The sequence below is a fragment of the Boleophthalmus pectinirostris genome, unplaced genomic scaffold (genome assembly GCF_026225935.1).
Source record: "Boleophthalmus pectinirostris isolate CB_2022bp ecotype Guang Dong unplaced genomic scaffold, ASM2622593v1 HiC_scaffold_21, whole genome shotgun sequence".
Classification (NCBI taxonomy): domain Eukaryota; kingdom Metazoa; phylum Chordata; class Actinopteri; order Gobiiformes; family Gobiidae; genus Boleophthalmus; species Boleophthalmus pectinirostris.
This window is the reverse complement of record NW_026571175.1, coordinates 35,620,778-35,637,773: the sequence shown is the minus strand read 5'-3', so window position 1 is coordinate 35,637,773 and position 16,996 is coordinate 35,620,778. Positions and strand designations below refer to the sequence as shown.

General features: G+C 44.5%; 2 protein-coding genes across 3 annotated transcripts; both read right to left on the bottom strand.

Annotated features, from left to right (window-relative positions):
* Positions 1–1,744: 1,744 nt before the first annotated feature.
* On the bottom strand, positions 1,745–6,422 carry LOC110160389 (homeobox protein Hox-A10-like). The gene is given in 3 exon segments (XM_020925028.2): positions 1,745–2,503; positions 5,625–5,903; positions 5,906–6,422. Coding segments are annotated over 3 exon segments (1,071 nt in total). The 3' UTR covers positions 1,745–2,228.
* Positions 6,423–12,370: 5,948 nt separating this feature from the next.
* On the bottom strand, positions 12,371–15,860 carry LOC110160391 (homeobox protein Hox-A11a-like). 2 transcript variants are annotated; one of them, XM_055157400.1, is made up of 2 exons: positions 15,188–15,860; positions 12,371–13,418 (listed from the first exon to the last, which is right to left on the bottom strand). In XM_055157400.1, exons 1-2 carry the CDS (start codon positions 15,858–15,860, stop codon positions 13,186–13,188), a joined length of 906 nt encoding a protein of 301 aa, XP_055013375.1. In that variant the 3' UTR covers positions 12,371–13,185. The 2 variants fall into 2 exon arrangements, with proteins under 2 accessions (XP_055013375.1, XP_055013376.1); XM_055157401.1 differs by having other exon boundaries at positions 15,197–15,860.
* Between the last annotated feature and the right edge of the window lie 1,136 nt (positions 15,861–16,996).

Genomic DNA, 16,996 nt, shown 5'->3' with positions numbered 1-16,996 from the left:
ACTTTTGATGTTTCTACTGAACAAAACCTCGTGCTGTGAAGATGTGTGTGCGTAAAAATAAAAATAAATTCAATATAAATATAAAACATATGGTATAAATATAAAAACACATGATTATTTTTGAGCGAAGGTTGAATTTGAAAGTGAAATTTGACTGCGGATTTTAGACTCAACTCTTCAAAATAAAACTTTGTCCCAGAGTGCAGCAGAGTGTAAGCTTTGACCAAACCTAAAGTCGAGCCTGTATCGATTAGTCCAGCTCTGTTTATGGGCTCTCATTTCCTCTAAACCTCGGGGCAAAGCAGCACCTTGAATTCTCACGTCTCATTCCGCCGCGTCCTTTATTTATTACAGGGGAATAAAACCAGGGTTTGGCCAACACCCACAAGGCCACAGCGGACTATGAGACGCTCAGAATCTCCTGCTCTGCTCTTGGGTACGTGCAGATACTGTGACTACACCTCTATTTACTATAAACTGGACTCCGCTGCTGAGATCTGCGCTTTTAGCTGGAACACATCAAACATCTCTGCGTCTGAAAGTGCGCGCAGACGCCACAAACACCTTGGAGAAAAAGGACGCACTGTGCCTTTAGCTTCTCAGGGCTGTAAACCTAAATCAGGCGCTGTTTTAGCTGTTTACCGCGGGGGCTATTGACTTCTTTTGCCTGGGCAGATAACAGCCTGTCTGGCGGGTCTCAATATCGCCATAAAGCCCTTCCCCTCCTTTTGTCTGAGGCACTATAGCACGCAGCGGAAGCATCCGGTCTCACTGCCCGCGGAGGTCGCTGTTGGCCCATTCACCTTCCCCTTCCCCTCTGCTGCAGTGGTCGTAACCGAGGCCTTGTCTGGCGCGTCTGCGTCACTGTACGGCTCACGGAAAATGTCATTCGAAATCGCCTTTAATGCCCACGTCGCTTTGATCGCCCTCCACGCTTGGCACATGGCGAGCACATGTTACAAATTTAGACGGAAATGTAAGTAAATTTATGTTTAAGTGGAGAAGCACGTGCTCTGGCCGTGTGCGCAGCGGCGGACCTGTGCTTCTGTCCTGTGACCACATCATCTCATCTCATCTCGTATCGTTCTAAAAAATCCACGTTTTTTCCATTCGCTGTGCGTAACTGGAGCAATTAAGACAGCTTCATGTTGCAGAGATAAAGAAAGGACCCCAACAACATGAAACTACCTAAACCACACGGCAGTCAAATCCGGGTCACACCACAATCCCCAACAAATACATGATTGCACCTTATCTGGACAACATTTTGGCACATGATCACAGCGAGGTACACACATAGATACACACAGAGTAGTGACACAATACACACACGTGCGTACACACAAGTGGGAACACAGTGGTCACGTGTAACTTACCTTTTCTTTGTTGTTTCTTAATCCTATGTTCTCCAAACTCTAGAGCACATGTGTTATATCCAGCTCGGCGCGCGGGGAGGCTCGGTGCTAAGGCAGGCCTGCTCTCCGTCTGCACGGCTCTCCCACGACTGAAGCAGCTCACAGGAGAGGGAGAAGGCTCATATACGAGCTAGTCATAAAACTCTACAATAGCCGGCTGGCCATGCTGCTCCGGGTACGCAGAGGCTACACCTTAAAAGCCTTAATATCTTAATTATTTCCGATTGCCCTTCTCTTCACACCAGGGCACAGGCGCGTGGGTCCAGCGGCCGCAGACACCACACAAGATTCTGTACAAACTGTTTCCAAGCGTCGTGATGTGAGCTGATAATTTATTAGGCATTACACAAAACACAATGCTGTATGTACACAGAAATATACATTCATAAAAACATCTCCTCCTGTTGCCACGTTTAGAAATATAGGCAATAACATGAAAACGCAAGTGTTTTTTGGGCTGGATTGAAAGGAAATTTGGTTTACATCATGCAATTCCAATTAAAATTTGTGCGTAATTGGGAATAAGATCTAAGAGCCATTGATATAGGTATTTTAAAGTATAATTATCTCTCCAAAAAGGGACAATATAGAGTACAAATTGTATACCACCCGCGCTCCTATACATTTTATTATAGGAGCTTTTAGAAAACAACCAGACAAGAGCTCTCCACGGCGTCTCCGCAGCGCCATGTTGTGTTTTTGGGGGGAAGATGGGGGCTGTTGCTGCTGCTGCTGTTGCTTCTTCTTCTTCTTCTTCTTCTGCTGCTGCTGCTCAGACGCATGAGTCAGTGCGCGCGCCTATAAATCACACGTCTATGAAAACCCGTAGTTGGACGTGAGCTCTCGGATGCGGTTTTCTCGGGTCATTTTCTTGAGTTTCATGCGGCGGTTTTGGAACCAGATCTTGACCTGTCTGTCCGTCAGGTGCACGCTCTTGCTGATCTCTAGGCGGCGCTCTCGGGTCAGGTACATGTTGAAGAGGAATTCCTTCTCCAGCTCGAGGGTCTGGTGCTTGGTGTAGGGGCAGCGCTTCTTCCGGCCGCTCTTCGCAGTCAGCCAGTTCCCCGCGCTGTCACCTTTGGACTCGCCTGTGTGGGAGACAACACACACGTACACACACCACACACACACACACACACACACACACACAAGCTAATGTTATATCGAACACACTGATCCGAACTTTAAGCGTAATTCACACTTTCACCTAAAAACCGAACCTAAATCAACAAACATGACTTAACATTTAAAAGCGGAATCCCACAAGGACACGATTTGGCCCCGACGATGTACACGTGACTGCAGATTTCAATCACCACAATGTCATAAACGCACACACACACACACTCACAGAAACACACTCACACACTTACAGAAACACACACTCACAGAAACACACACACACACACACTCATAGAAACACACACACACACAGTTGCTACTCTCGTCAGGGTGTGTATGTGCCATAAACACTGTCAGCAACGAGGGCGAACGCGCATTAAAATATCCACGCGTTTCAGAACGATGAGGAAATCCTAGCCGTTGCCATGGCGATTAACTATTTAAAACAACACCTTATACATTTTGAATGAGAAATAGCCTCGAAAATGTCGCAGAAACGCATAAATAGTCACCGTTGCCAAATAAATACTCAACATAATGGATTATTTTAAGGAATTAAAATACGGTTTCTTAGTTAAGTTACTAATTGCTGATTCAATTTGAGAGCTGGACAAAAGTTTATTTATTTGACATTTAATTTGTCTTTTTTCCGTGGTTCTACCTGGACAATTGAGGGATTTTACACACACAGTAACTGTAAATATTTGTTAAGTTCAGTGATCAATGCACAGAAGCAACCTCATCATTTTTGAAACTATGTCATGAACAGATTTAGGTTCGTATAAGTTTTTCTTTTTTCCACTCCTTTTTGAAAACGTGTATGTCGTATATATGATTATTGTTTCTCTCTTGGCACAAACTCGAATTAAAAACAAATAAATCAATCAAACAGTAATTGTAATAATTCTGTACCATGTTTAATTATTTATACATTTCTTCTTTCTTAAAATATGTAAATGTAAGTTTGTATAAAATTGTTGCTTCATGGAAAGTAGCTGTAAATAAATTGTTATAAATAGCAAAAGTCACAGAGCCAGAGTGTGTGTGTGTGTGTGTGTGTGTCTGTGTGTGTGTGTGTGTGTGTTTCTATGTGTGTGTATGTCTTTCTGTGTGTGTCTGTGTCTCTATCTGTGTGTGTATGTGCCGTGCGTAAATGTGCGTAATGCTCTTTCCAACGCTCTCCATGTTGCCCAAAGTTGATTGATGAAATATGAGGCTGAAGTAGATTTGAGGCGCGCTCCGATCACGTCTCCAATCGGCGGTTTGGGGGCACAACAGCGCCTTTATTGCGGCGTCATAAAAGCGGAGGAAACGCGGATAATTTAGAAAACAATGGCGCTATGACTGCTCTGCTTTACGCGCGAGCCAAGAAAAACAGCCAGATTCACATTTTGGAAGTCGGTTACGCTTCGGTTTGGAGGATTAGCCAAAAGTAATGGATAGTCCGGGCGCATGTATCAGAACGCGCACGGAGGATTGTCGCGTAAACACGAGCTGCAGCGACGTGCATCCGCGTTTTATTCACCTCAAAAAGACGTGTGGCACTGTTTGCGTAAAGAATAATTAAATAGAAAAGCAGAGAATGAGGCACGATGGTGTTTCTCGTGTTTTTCAGCGCGAGTCTTCCTAAAGAAACCCCTTTTGTGCAAATGTAGGAAGCTCAAAACGCAGCGAAAATTTGTCAGTTTCTTTGTGTACAATTGTAAATATTTGTCCTTAATTGTAATAATTTTGTTTGTGCTCCTACGTTGAGCTGGCGCCTTTTTGTTATTCTGATGTGTGTGTGTGTCGAGGTGTGTGTGAGTGTGTGTTGAGTGTGTGAACACGTGAATTTATGGTGTATAATTTGACTTAAAGGTTGTTCTGAAGTAAACAAAATGTATTAAAGGACGTGTGTTGTATTTACCAAATGTTTTCAGATGTTTGAGCCAAAAAAGTTGTAGTTTTGAAGCGTTTGTGTGATAATAATATTGCATATGTTTTACAAGGTTAATTCAGATGATCATTTAGAGGAGTGTGTTCGTGTTTTCTCCTGAGTTTGATCTAATTGAGCATTAAACGTTTATAATGTTAAATCAGTTTTTGTAATGACATAATTTTTTCTCATAATTAACCTATGTAATAAAATATGGATTGAATGAGTTCTGTCAAAGCTACATAAGTGCGCAGATGCACGCGGGTCACGCATGTCATATATTTATGCTGTTGATATAAATGTGAGACGGTGTAGGGTCACACTGCGCATTACACGAGATGAAACCTGTGTGTGAATTGCAGCATGAGTCTGAAACATGAGCAGACACAACAGAGCGGTGACGCAGCTGCGGGAGAACTTTACCATGACCTAAGAATACCCAAACACATGCCCATGTCCACGCGCACCCGTTACTCCAGCGCGAGGCCGGATCTGCCAAATCTCACCAAAACTACAAGAGCTGACGCAACGTCACAGAACAGAACAGAACTGAACTGAACTGCTGCTGTGGGTTCACTCTGCTCCACGCGCACGTATCACTAACGCATAAAACGAGTAAAATGTGTAAAAGTATCTTGTAACGTGATATTTTGGAGATCTTTGAGTCATGTAATGCCACATTATAATTTATTTAAAGATGAAACACATGTAGATGCAAACGTAGCAGTGTTGGAAAGTGTGTCTCATCTTTTTGATTTGATGATATGTGAGTTATTCTTAAAAAGTGACACTGTCCTGTGATTGTGTGTTTTTATCACGCTGACACTGAGGCCTGGCCATGCTTCTAACATGGTGCAGGGCCACACCTACCTCACTACAACAAAGAGGCATGCCCACTCCAATGCCACTTATGAATCATAACACACGATATTGAAAGGAACGTGCCACGAGCGGAGGGTTAAAGTGTCTTTGGCACCACTGAACTATTGTTTTAAGGACAAACTAATCCTGTAAGGACAATCTAAGTCACCCTAAATCACCCAGAGTGGCAGAGGCTGCAGGTAGGGCCACTCTGTGCCATCTCTGTGGTCCTGAGTGTGAATAAAACCAACATGGAGACTGGCTTTGGCTGCATTGACCCCACACCGTGCGTCCTGACGTGTACGTCATACCTTTATTGGTCTTTGCTGATGCGTCTTTGTCCTGCTCCTCGTTGTCCTCAGCTGAAGAGTCTTCTCCATCCGTGGACCCACGCGCCTCCTCGCTCCCGTGAGGCTCCGCGCTGCCGGGGCCCGCGGGCTGCTCCTCCACAGCCGAATTTGGAGCTGAGGAGTTCGAGGGCGCACGGAAATGAGCGGTAGAAGCGGCAGGAGCGGAAGGCGCGGCAGGAGCGGCGGCATGCAGGCTATAGTGTGGTTGGGAAGGGATCGGTTGGGGGCTGTTGTAAAGTTATGAGCGTGTGCGTGCGTCTGAGACAAGCGGAAGTAGCCCGGCACTGGCACCGAGCCCCTGCCGCCTCCAGAAGTGTCGCTGAGTGTGCACGCGGAGGACGTGAGCCGGGAGTACGTCAGGTCTTCTGCCGTGGCTGCTGTGGGACATTTGGGCTGCTCGTACAGACAGTAACCGCTCTCTTCTTTAATGTTCTGAGGGAACGAGCACGGGGGAGCCGCCGCGTCTGTGTCCACGCGACACGACCTCTGCGCGTCCATGTACAAGTCCACGCTGGAGAGGTACGCCCCTGGGCCCGGTTCGCTCCTCTTGGCCGTACCTGGGAAGTATCCATAGTGTTGGAGTCCATAAGGCACGTCAGCCGCGCCGCTGTGGGGCGCGTTGTAGTGCGCCGCGGCGGATTCCGCGCGGCCACTGATCAAAGAATCCACCAGAAACGCGTTCCCCGCCGCGCTCTCCGAACACGACATTATTGTGGCGGGTTTGGGCCAAGGCAGAAAGTAGCCCTTTCTGGCTGACATTTCTTGTGCAAAACATGCTGGATGTGATCAGAGGAGCCCCCCCTGCGGCCGCGAGCTGCACGGGGCCAATGGAAGGGCCGTACCGTGCAAAGTCCCGCCCACTTTGAGCCTACGTAGAGACATCCATCATGGAGCTGGGCAAAAGAAGACAACACAGAAATCAGAATGTTTCAATGCACTCACCTCTACCGGGTCAGAACCAAAGGGCCTGAGTGTGAGAGGGCGCTCTGCTGCTGGAGCACAGGGAGAGGGGGACTGGTTTAAGCCTCTTACAAATCACAAATCCACTTTTAAATCCCCCTGGCTGCAAATTCTCAATGCTATTTTTTACTCTGACTGCAATAATTTCCATTAATATCCCAATAAAACATATTATTTGGACGGAACATAAAATAATATGACCCAAAATGATGTTTGTGTGTAGTCTGGACTTTAATAAATGCACTTCATAACTTAACAAACTATTACAGAAATATAAAGGCCAAGAACAGAGAAATTCTTCCATACACACCGTGCGCAATGGCACCAGGCACTGTTGCACGTACACATTTGGAGATTTGGAACGGTGCGCTTTTGGGGTGTGCGTACCAACGTCACCGAATTAAGTCATTTGTTTTATTCAGTGTTCACGTGACTTGAAAAATGCAGTGGAACAAGAAAGAATGGAGGACACGTTATATGAAAAGCATGTGCGTTTTATTATTAGATTACCATCTAAATACGGTGCGTAAAAGTGAAAATGAGAATAGCCCAATTTCCTCATTACCATCCTGTTGTGGCCCGGAGCGCACAATCCAAGTTTAAACTGATTGTGCTGCAACAAAGACATAAAGTCACAAAGCAGGGCTGAGGGCTGTCATAAAGCGTTTGAACCGGAGCCCAATGCGCCTTTGGCAAATGACGGGCCACAAAGCGCGTAAATGGCACGTCCAGAGCCATCAGAGCGCGGAGGTGTTAGGACCAAAGCCGGCCTGATGGACTGGATTTACCTGGGCTTGGTACAATCGTGCGGTTTATGACAGGGGCTCAGCGACTGTGTCCAAAATACCGAGCTCTGCGTCCTTTAAGCGTGTCACCAAATGCGTAAAAGTAAAAGTGCGTTAGAAATCCAACGACCACGTGACAATAGTCCAATTATTATAATGACTATGACTATTTATTACAAGTTTATTGTTACACCTACACTACAAACTACTCCATAACTGAGTATTTAATGTTAATTGCACTATATTAATACAAACATTCACGTATTGTCATTGAATTACCTGTATTCTGTACGCAGTAAAAATTACAAACAACTTTTTATCTTTACTTCTGTTTTAATATTTACAATATTCCTGGAAAATGTAAACGCATTTGAAGAATTATGGAGATTTTTTTTTCTAATTTTACAAGATGTTTTAAAAATATCACGGAAGGTTTATTGATGTATTAAAATGTGTAAAACAAGACCTTGCTAATAAACTTTAATTAAGACCAGAAGCATTTGTAAAGGCGCACTTTACAAACGGGACCGAGGGTGAGTCCAGGGACTGAACCAGAATTAGGACAGGAAATGGAGTCTAGAACACCTACATAAATGAAAAAAATAAATAAAGAAAAAGTTAAAACCAATTAACAGTAAAAATTGTAATAATAATAAAATGTAAACATGACCAAAGCGAGTAAAGCACAAATGACTTTCGCTCTTCGATTTTAAAAGGTACAAAACATGTTTGTACAGTGATAAACCCGGAACTAAACCTTAAAATAATTTAGCCCAAACAGTCCAATTACCCTCCATAAAACCAACTCCCTTTGAACACAACTAAAGTACAATCTACCAAGTGTTGCTTTTAGACAGTGTACGCTTTTACGCACGCTCTTGTGACTCTTTGGGACTGTACACTGGCGCAAACAAACGGGCGTCTGCAGCTCAAAGTCCAGGCCGTCCCCGAACCTCCCCAGCCCAGCCTGTGCCGCTCCAATTTGGTGCAATAAGCTCCACAATAAACCTCTCCTGCGCGCCCTGTGTCCTTGGCCATGTGCGCTCTGCTCCGTCTACCTTAATGTGGGCCAGCTTTGCCATTACCAGGCCCAGGTGTCCTCCCTCCCTCTCTACCCCCCTCTACCCTCTCGTCCCCTCGTGCCAAAGCGCTCCCGGGTGACTCCGTGTGCCGCAGTGGGGAGATTTGGCCAGAAATGCATAAATTGCGCCCCTTTTTGAGCTTTTAGCCGCGCCACTGACAGCTCGTGCTTGTACAGTGGGGTTAAACGCTGAAACGCGCCGTTGGTGGACATTTGTCAATCGCTTTGCCTTCCCAACGACATATTTCACGTGGATTAAATGAATAAAAGTACATTTAGAGGTTATTTATGCGAACATGAACGCTTTACAATAAGAGAACGCGGCGAGATGTACTTACAGAGAGGGATTCTAACTCGAAAAACGTGTGTTCGCTTCTTTACCAAATCCCTACAATTTAAACAGGATTCCAGAACATGACCAAATTCAGTTAGATGGAGCTTCAAAGTGTCCTGAGTGTGGCCAACGGGACACATGAGCCCGGGAGGAAACTAAATACGTCAATTCATTATGTGAGCGCAGCACAAAGCGCTTTGGCACCGGCCTATCGATATCTGCGCGTTACAGTTATTAATTGACGCTATTAAATCTTCATTTTCACGCTGCCCGCTTGTTATATCCCGCGCACGGACGAGTCTGACCACTGGCTTTGATCAGGCCCGTGTAATAGTGGCCGGAGAGGCCGTTAGACGCGGCTCATGTTCGTCCCGAGTGCAGTTATGAACAATAATGCGGCGTTTTATTACAGCCAGCGGAAGTCTTTATTTTTCACGAGAGACAAAAGAGGAAAAGAACGCGTTTAGGACGAGCACTGGAGCACGCGGGGGCGCACACGGAGAAGGCTAATGATGCTCGAGGCCACAACACCACCAAAACAATGCTAGGACTAAGCAAAATCAAGTTTAACTCTATTTTAAAACACTGTGCACTTTTTATTTCCAAATGTTTTACTTCAAATGTTTTCAACGATCAACACAAAAACAAGTCCACTGTGTTTCATTATCGTGCTGTGTTGAATTATCAGATGGCTCTGGCTATGTTATACAATATTTACTGCCTTTAAAGATGAAAACGTGGCTTAAATTACTCTAATTAGTTAATACAATCAGTCTGTTCAGGAATATTTTACATAGCAGCATGACATTGTAAATATTTAGAATAGTAGCTTTTATGGGAATGTTTTGTCTTTTTCTGGTGTTGCGATTGGCCCATTTCGGGATTTGCGTGCTGTTTTGTTCAATAAATGAAGCTAAAATCAACATACTGATAGATACTTGTTTTGTCAAAGAGCTGGAGCCGTGCGCAAAGAGGCTTTGTTTTGTGTTTGCAATTTAAGGACAAAATACAACGAGGAGAGTCCGTGAGTGTGTTTGCAGGAGTGGAATCTAGTGCTGATTATTTACTCCAAATAAAAGAGACATTTTCTGCATCCTAAATGTGCCTGGACCAAAATACAGCGGCTTTTTTGGAATTTCCCAGAGAAAGAGCTCGCGTTAATAATGATATTTGAAGTGAGGGAGGAGGCCTGTGGATCCAGTGCGTGATCTCGGTCTGTGTGTGGAGTTTGTGACTATTTCAATTTAGGGAGCAGCACTTTAATTGTTATAATTAAAGGTGCAGTAAATAAAACATTTGTTAACATGAGTACAAAAGATTCTGGTATTTACTGTTGACATGTAGGATGTATTCTGTGATTTATTTCACACTGATAATAGTTTTCACGTGCTATGGCTGTTTTAACTTGAATTGCAACTTTAAACTCGATTTGGCCAAAGATTTTCTCATTTACAGAAGAGGAATTATTTGTCCACAGCAGATCTGGGAGCAGTAATGGCGCTGCATGTTTGGGGGCTGTAGTTTGTTGCGCATTGGCAGTGCGCACGAGCCCTCGCCCTGAAGCAAAGTGGAGACAGGGTTTAATACACTTGGCACGTAGCTCCTGAGGATAATACTGCGTCAAAATGGAGACACCAGGGCGCAGACAAAGAGCCGAGCAGACGCTTAAAGCCGCATTAGCACGTGATCCAGCAGGAATCGTTAATGCACCGCTGTCTGTCACGAGAAGGAGCCGAGCGCGGACATGAGAGGCTTCTCCCTTTCCCCTTTAGCTCCTGGATTCCGTGCAGATGTCCAGGTACGCGCTCCAACAGGCTGTACTTGAGCCAGTAAAAAGCCCCGGCTCAGCAAAATGAGGAGCACATGCAGAGAGCACAGCCTCGGAGCACATGTGCTGCCCTATGAGGGCCCCACTCAGGGCTAGTTCACCGACACGGGACATGGGACCGGGGAACGCCACAGTAAACGTGTGCGTAAGGTTACGTAGAGCGTCCAGCATGCAGACAGACAGCGCTGTAGAGACGAGCGATGCAAAGGGTGAAGAGGTTGGTTAATTTACCTGATCCATGTGGGCTCGGACGAATCCACGGCATTGACATTGGTCCCAACAGCGCCGCCCCGTGGTGAAACTCGAACCTTGCCTTGCATCTGCTTTTGTCACCAAACTGTGTGGAGCAGAGAAGCTAAAAGCGTGTGAAATGGACGCACAGAGGAGCCTTTGGCTCTACGTCCTCTCACTGTCGCTGCTCCTTGGAAACCCTAGTTAATAACCTTGGGTCTGAGACGGTTTATTGCACTGCACTCCAATTGTACAAATGCTCCAGACTCTCCAGACAGCTTTTATGGCCCAGTTGCCTTGGTGACGGGGAGGATGTCCCGTAATTAGGGACGGAATTCCTGCGCGCAGTAAAGGATGCGCAACGCAAGGCCAGAGAGAGGCAACCATAAACTTCAGCCTCTCTGCCGTGTTTATGACCCTTTTGACTGTCATAGATGAACGCCAATGCGCTGTGGCTAGCCCCCATAAACACAAGCAGAACAGCAGCCAACATGGCGACCCCATGGCAAAGGCTCAGAGTGGACACCAGCTCCACTAACGCCACGCCAGTGACATTTGGGAGATTTGGAGGATCGTGACTCTCTGATTCTGCGTGCAACATTTGACAATAACTTGTGTTTGGGTGGTAAAATGTGATAGAGGCTTTGTTTACTCCGTCTGTGTGGAGAAGTCTCCAGCTGGGACAATAAAGAAGGGAATGATCCGATAGAAACATCAAAAGTTCTAAAGATATGACGTAAAGAAGAAGCACATACCTTCTCAACACAATCATATATGAGTAAGCATGCAAGCATACCAGTCTCCCGTGTGAATGTGCGTGCGACATGCCGAGTCCTGCGAGTCATAAAAACACAAAAACACATTATTTGCGATTTTTTTTTCTTTTAAATCCTGCCTTAAATCAAAACAGACCAGTCCTATATTATTATACTTTTTAGTTAAATGTGCTTTTAAATGAACTTGTTTGTTTGGACTGAGGACACAGACAAGGTTACACTTTTCCATTGTACGTGACGAGCGCACAATGCTGGTGCCCTCATTTTTATTTGTACTATTTATTTATTTATTTTTAAATGTTCTATCTCTATAAAACCTTTCTAAAAATCTATTAAAATCAGGATTCCACCTCAATGTTCAGCTTCACGTTTCTAGTGCAGAACATGTGACGGGTTTGTTTGGTTAAATTGCAGCTTGTGGTTTGTGCAAAGTAAATGTGTGTTTTGGGTGCAGTCATTTAGCTGCAGTTTGGATGTTTTACTCCAAATGTTAGAAAACATTTAAACTATAGGTGTACTGAGATTTTACACACAACTAAATACACACAAACTAAACAACAATAATGAAAAAAGACAAGCGAAAATAAAAACAGAAAAAAGAAAACCTTAAATGTGTGATTTTCGCGTGCGTAAAAGCGCGCAAAGCTTACGCCACTTTTCTTTTTTTTTTTTTTACATTTCTAAATAAAATATTAAAATGAATCCAGGCAAGAAGCACTCATACATATTTATTCGTGTGATTTTATTTGTAAATATATGATACATCATAATCTGGACATAACCAAGCCGCATGACCCTGACCAGCCTTGGAGATGGAAACGTCTCTCCTCCCAAGGACCAAAAGAGTCATGAAAATAGATCTTACGCGGAGTAATATTGATACCGTCCTGCCGTGTTACCTGTGTGGGCATGGAGGGTGTGTGACACTGCGGAGCTTATTCCCCTGGTTCTGGCCTGTTTTATCACCAATATATTCCACTGATAGTCTTGGATAGAGCGCACTTCTATTACGCGTGTCTTCTTGTTTTTGAACTGGCCTTGGCTTTTTTGTTTTTGTTTTTGTTTTGTTTTTTTTGTTTTTTTTGAAATAACAAGAATAAAGGAGTGGTTACAAAATAAATAGCCTAACACACCGAGTTCTACGGTACATTCTCAGAGCCTGATTGGACTTTTGGTCACACCACTTTGCTGATTCGTGTCGCCGTCGTGCGCGTTGTGATTTCTCCCTCTTCTTTGATTACAAAAAAAAAAAAAAAACACCTTTGTCAATGAGTCCACGGCAAAGGCGCGTATTCACATGTAGGCCCAAGCCCGCAAGTCCTCGCCAAAGTCCCGTCCTTAGAGTGAATCGTGAAGTCCACAATGCGGTTCACTCAGTCCCGTTTTGAAGTGTTCCATCCCAGCTGTCCTCGAACTTGAAATTAACCATATGTTTGCTGCTGCGTCCCGGCGCGCCGCTGTGACGCACGGCCGTACAGTGAGCCGTCTGAAGCTGAGTCAATGTACAGAGAGGCTCCCCGGGTGGTATTAGAGCAAAGGGTTGGATGTGTAATACTGTAGCCTGTCCCTGTTGAGTTTTTTCTCCTTCATCCGCCGGTTCTGAAACCAGATCTTGACTTGCCGGTCGGTGAGGTTGAGCATCCGCGACAGTTGCAGGCGTTTCTCCTTGTTTATGTACACGCTAAAGAAGAATTCGCGTTCAAGTTCTCGGATCTGGTATTTGGAATAAGGGCACCTCTTCTTGCGAGTCCTCTGCCCACCTGCGGAACAGTAACACAGGAACAGTCAGAGCAAACCTACACAAGCTCCTCCAATGGGCCGTGACCGCGGTATAAAAAGATTGACACGGTGTGGAAGTGTAAAAGGCGCATTACGCATGGACGGATTTCCGAGCGCATTAATAACACATTTCCCTTTTGTGTCACATACAGAGATATTAAATTACACTGGAAAGGTTAGGGCCGTGTTCAGATCCGACATGTGATCGTTCACTTTGAATTTGACCCTTTGATGTTGAGCAAACTACAAATGTAGAAAGTTCCTGATTTCAAATTTCAAGAGACGGGATTTTGTTTTGACTTTTCCTGTTTATTTACACAAAATTATTAAAACTATAATTCACTCTTAACATTTTACACCGAAAAGTTAAAAATGAAATGCTAAAAAGTGTCTCAATTATTTTTAAAACAATTACAACACTGGATTTGATCTTTACTCTCCAAGTGTATTCATGCAGTTGATCCACCATTGTATGTACACAGTGCGCGTGCACCTGAGCTATGACCTTCTGTTCAAAGCAACAAGGTGAGATTTGGACAATTTCACTTTTGTGGATTTGGTTTTACGCGTAAACATTGCAGTTTTACGCCAATTTTACATTTACAGGAATTTACCACTCGCTCATTGTGAATAAACTTGGATTATTTGTTTATTACATTTGATTATAAATATAAAAAACACATAAATCTATAAAACAACGTATTTTTAAAGTAGCAATGTTAGAAATACTATTTATGATTTGATATGAACACGTAACACGAATGCGCAAACAATAACACGTGTAAACAAATAAAAAGCGTCGAATTTGAATTTAACTACAGACTGTTTTGAATATTGATGAGTACATTACTATTTCCAAACAATTTACTTTATCCAAATCATTTCTTTGACTTAAACTTGTGTTATGAGCGCGTCCCTGTAAACAAAGAGCCCATAGAAGGCCATCACAGAGCACCACTGATACTCCCAATTGACTTTAAGATTAGATTTGAAACCAAACACACACGTAGAAGTGGTGTGTAACTCTAGGCCCACTTCAGCAGCGTTTCCACTCTGAAATATTGACACTGAAAGTTACACCTACAGTAAAGCAACACATGGATTATGAGGGAATACTTTGGAGAATCACGAGGATTAAAGCATTTACGCGTTGTATAAAAGATTATAGATGTTCACACTACTTTTTTTAGACAACAAAATACAAATACTCAACTGCACAGCTACACAACTACACGTAATTCTCAAATATAACGACGTGCCTTTTCGTTGTTCCTAAACGCAGGTGAAGGTTTAAATATTGAGAAGCCGAGACTGGGCCGGTTTATATTAAAAGTGACTTTTACGCACAGTAAAACGCGCACAGAACTCGCTTTGCCATAATAGGGACCAAACTGCAGCAGCCTCATTACATGTAACTGCTGCTTTAACACTAAGAAGCCGTGAAACTAGCGCCTTAATAAAGCTCTGAATGGACATTGTACAAGACGCTATAAGACAAAACTGTCAGATTGAGTTAAAAGTGAAATGACGAGCTCTGATCTATTTCACGGCCAATTTCAACTGCAAACACGTGATCCTGCGCTTAATAACAAAGTTTAGTTGGGGGTAAGACTGCTGGAGCTGGAGTGGGGGGTTACACGGGCCCTCTATAAACCTTATATGCTTATAAAACAGCATATAAAATTTTTAACAGCGACGCGCGAGATTGCAAAGTTTCTCTTATAACCGAGGCGCTGACTTTAATACGTACTGCTGCCGCTGCTGCCGCTGGACTTCTCCTCATTGTTGCCAGAGGAGAGCTCGGGGCTGCTGGTGTCCCCCCGCGGCTCCTTGTGCTCGGACGCGGCGGTGTCCTCGCTGTCCGCCGCCGCGCTGCTCTTGCCTTTGTCCCCTGAGAAGTTCGCCGTGGTGGTGCCGCTGCTGTTGTTGCTATTGTTGTTGGAGGCGGTGTTGTCGTACGCCGTCTCGTAAAACTGATCGAAGGCTTGCGGCAGGACGCCATTCCGCCCCACGTTGCCGTAGAAATTGGACGAGCTCTGGTGGTGCTGGTGGTGATGGTGGTACGCCGCGGTGAGTGGACTGTTTTTCCCGAACACGTCGCTCACAACAGCGGACTGGGCGGAGAGGCAGTCCCGGTGAACCACCTCCTCCGCGCTGGGGTAACACTGAGGCAGGTTCGCCCGGCTGTGTGGCCATTTACTGGACGCGTCAATAGCAGCGTAGTCCCTGAACGTCACCTCCCGAACCGGCTGGACCTGCGGCAGATTGGACGAGTACGAGTACGTGACCGGGCGTGTGGAAGGGCTCTGGGACAAAAACGAGGGCAGCGCGGAGAAGTCAGCCCCCGCTGCCGAAACATAATAAGTGCAACTGGGCAGATACATGTTCGAACCGACGGGGACTCTTTCGTCAAAATCCATCATCACGCGTACATGCACTGGTTAGACACGGGTTGGCAGGAGCCTTCCGGTTACAGTGCCTCTAAACTCGGCTCTGGTTGGTCTAGAGCCGCCCTGAACATGGCTCTGAACGCGCCGTGCCTCTCGCTCCTTTGAAGCAGGTCTCGCTGAGCAGAAATTTGGTAGACGTAAGCTGACGTGGAGGGCCATCTCCATCCACTCCACGGAGGCGAGGCGGGGATCACGTGACCGCGGCGGCAGAAATTGACAGATTTTCATACTGCGTGTGTGTGTATGCGCGCGCGTGAGTCTCTGCGTGTGTGTAAGTGTGTGTGTGTGTGTGTGTGTGCGTGCGTAAGTGTGGTTAGGTGTAGTGCTCGTGATTTGACATTGGTGCTTTATCACTGTGAAAATGAACGAGTGAAGACGTGAAAGCAGAAGGGGAGGCAGACAACTGGAGCAGAATGAGAGACTGTCGCAGAAATCAGAGCTGGAGCCAAAATGTAAATAAAGTGTTGCAAAACTCTATTTGCTCTTCAGGTTTTTGCGTTGCTTTAGTCCATATTTAACTCTCATCTGGAAAAAAAAACTACCTAAGATTACACAGAAACTAACGAGGCTGCAGCTTTCATCAACAGGCGGTTTAAATTATGATTATTACGAAGAGTCAGTACTAAAATATAACATTAACTTACTCCTTTTGCGTAACTCTTATATAAATGTGGCCCCTGGACGCTCGTGTCGCGTTTGGAAATGGAAACACGCGTGTTTGAAAAGAGAATTTAAATGCGCTTAAAAAATTAATGAGAAAAGTGAAAATCTTCCATTATGCTGCAGAAAGTGCTGCTCATTAAAGTTCCTAGACGTGACGTGGAAAACAGAACTAATCAAAAACAAAAGCCAAGTTGTTGTTTTTTTCTATTAAAATATGTTAATGAGTTGGATTCTGATCGCGCGCTCTTTTGGGGCATGTTTTTATCAGTTTAAAACTATTATTTTAATTTATGCTCACTCACACGTGTTGTTTTATTTTTTATATACTTTTATTTATTGTTTTGGAAAATAAGTTTAAAATGTAGTAGTAGTGGTAGTAGTAGTAGTAGTAGTAGTAGTAGTAGTAGTAGTAGTAGTAGTAGTAGTAGTTGAGTAAGTTTAGTTCG

Coding starts and splice junctions, on each gene's coding strand:
- LOC110160391 (XM_055157400.1), bottom strand. CDS start 15,860: ATGATGGATTTTGACGAAAGAGTCCCCGTCGGTTCGAACATGTATCTG. Junction 13,419..15,187: donor CAGCGGCAGCAGCGGCAGCA/GTACGTATTAAA, acceptor ACTGTTCCGCAG/GTGGGCAGAGGACTCGCAAG.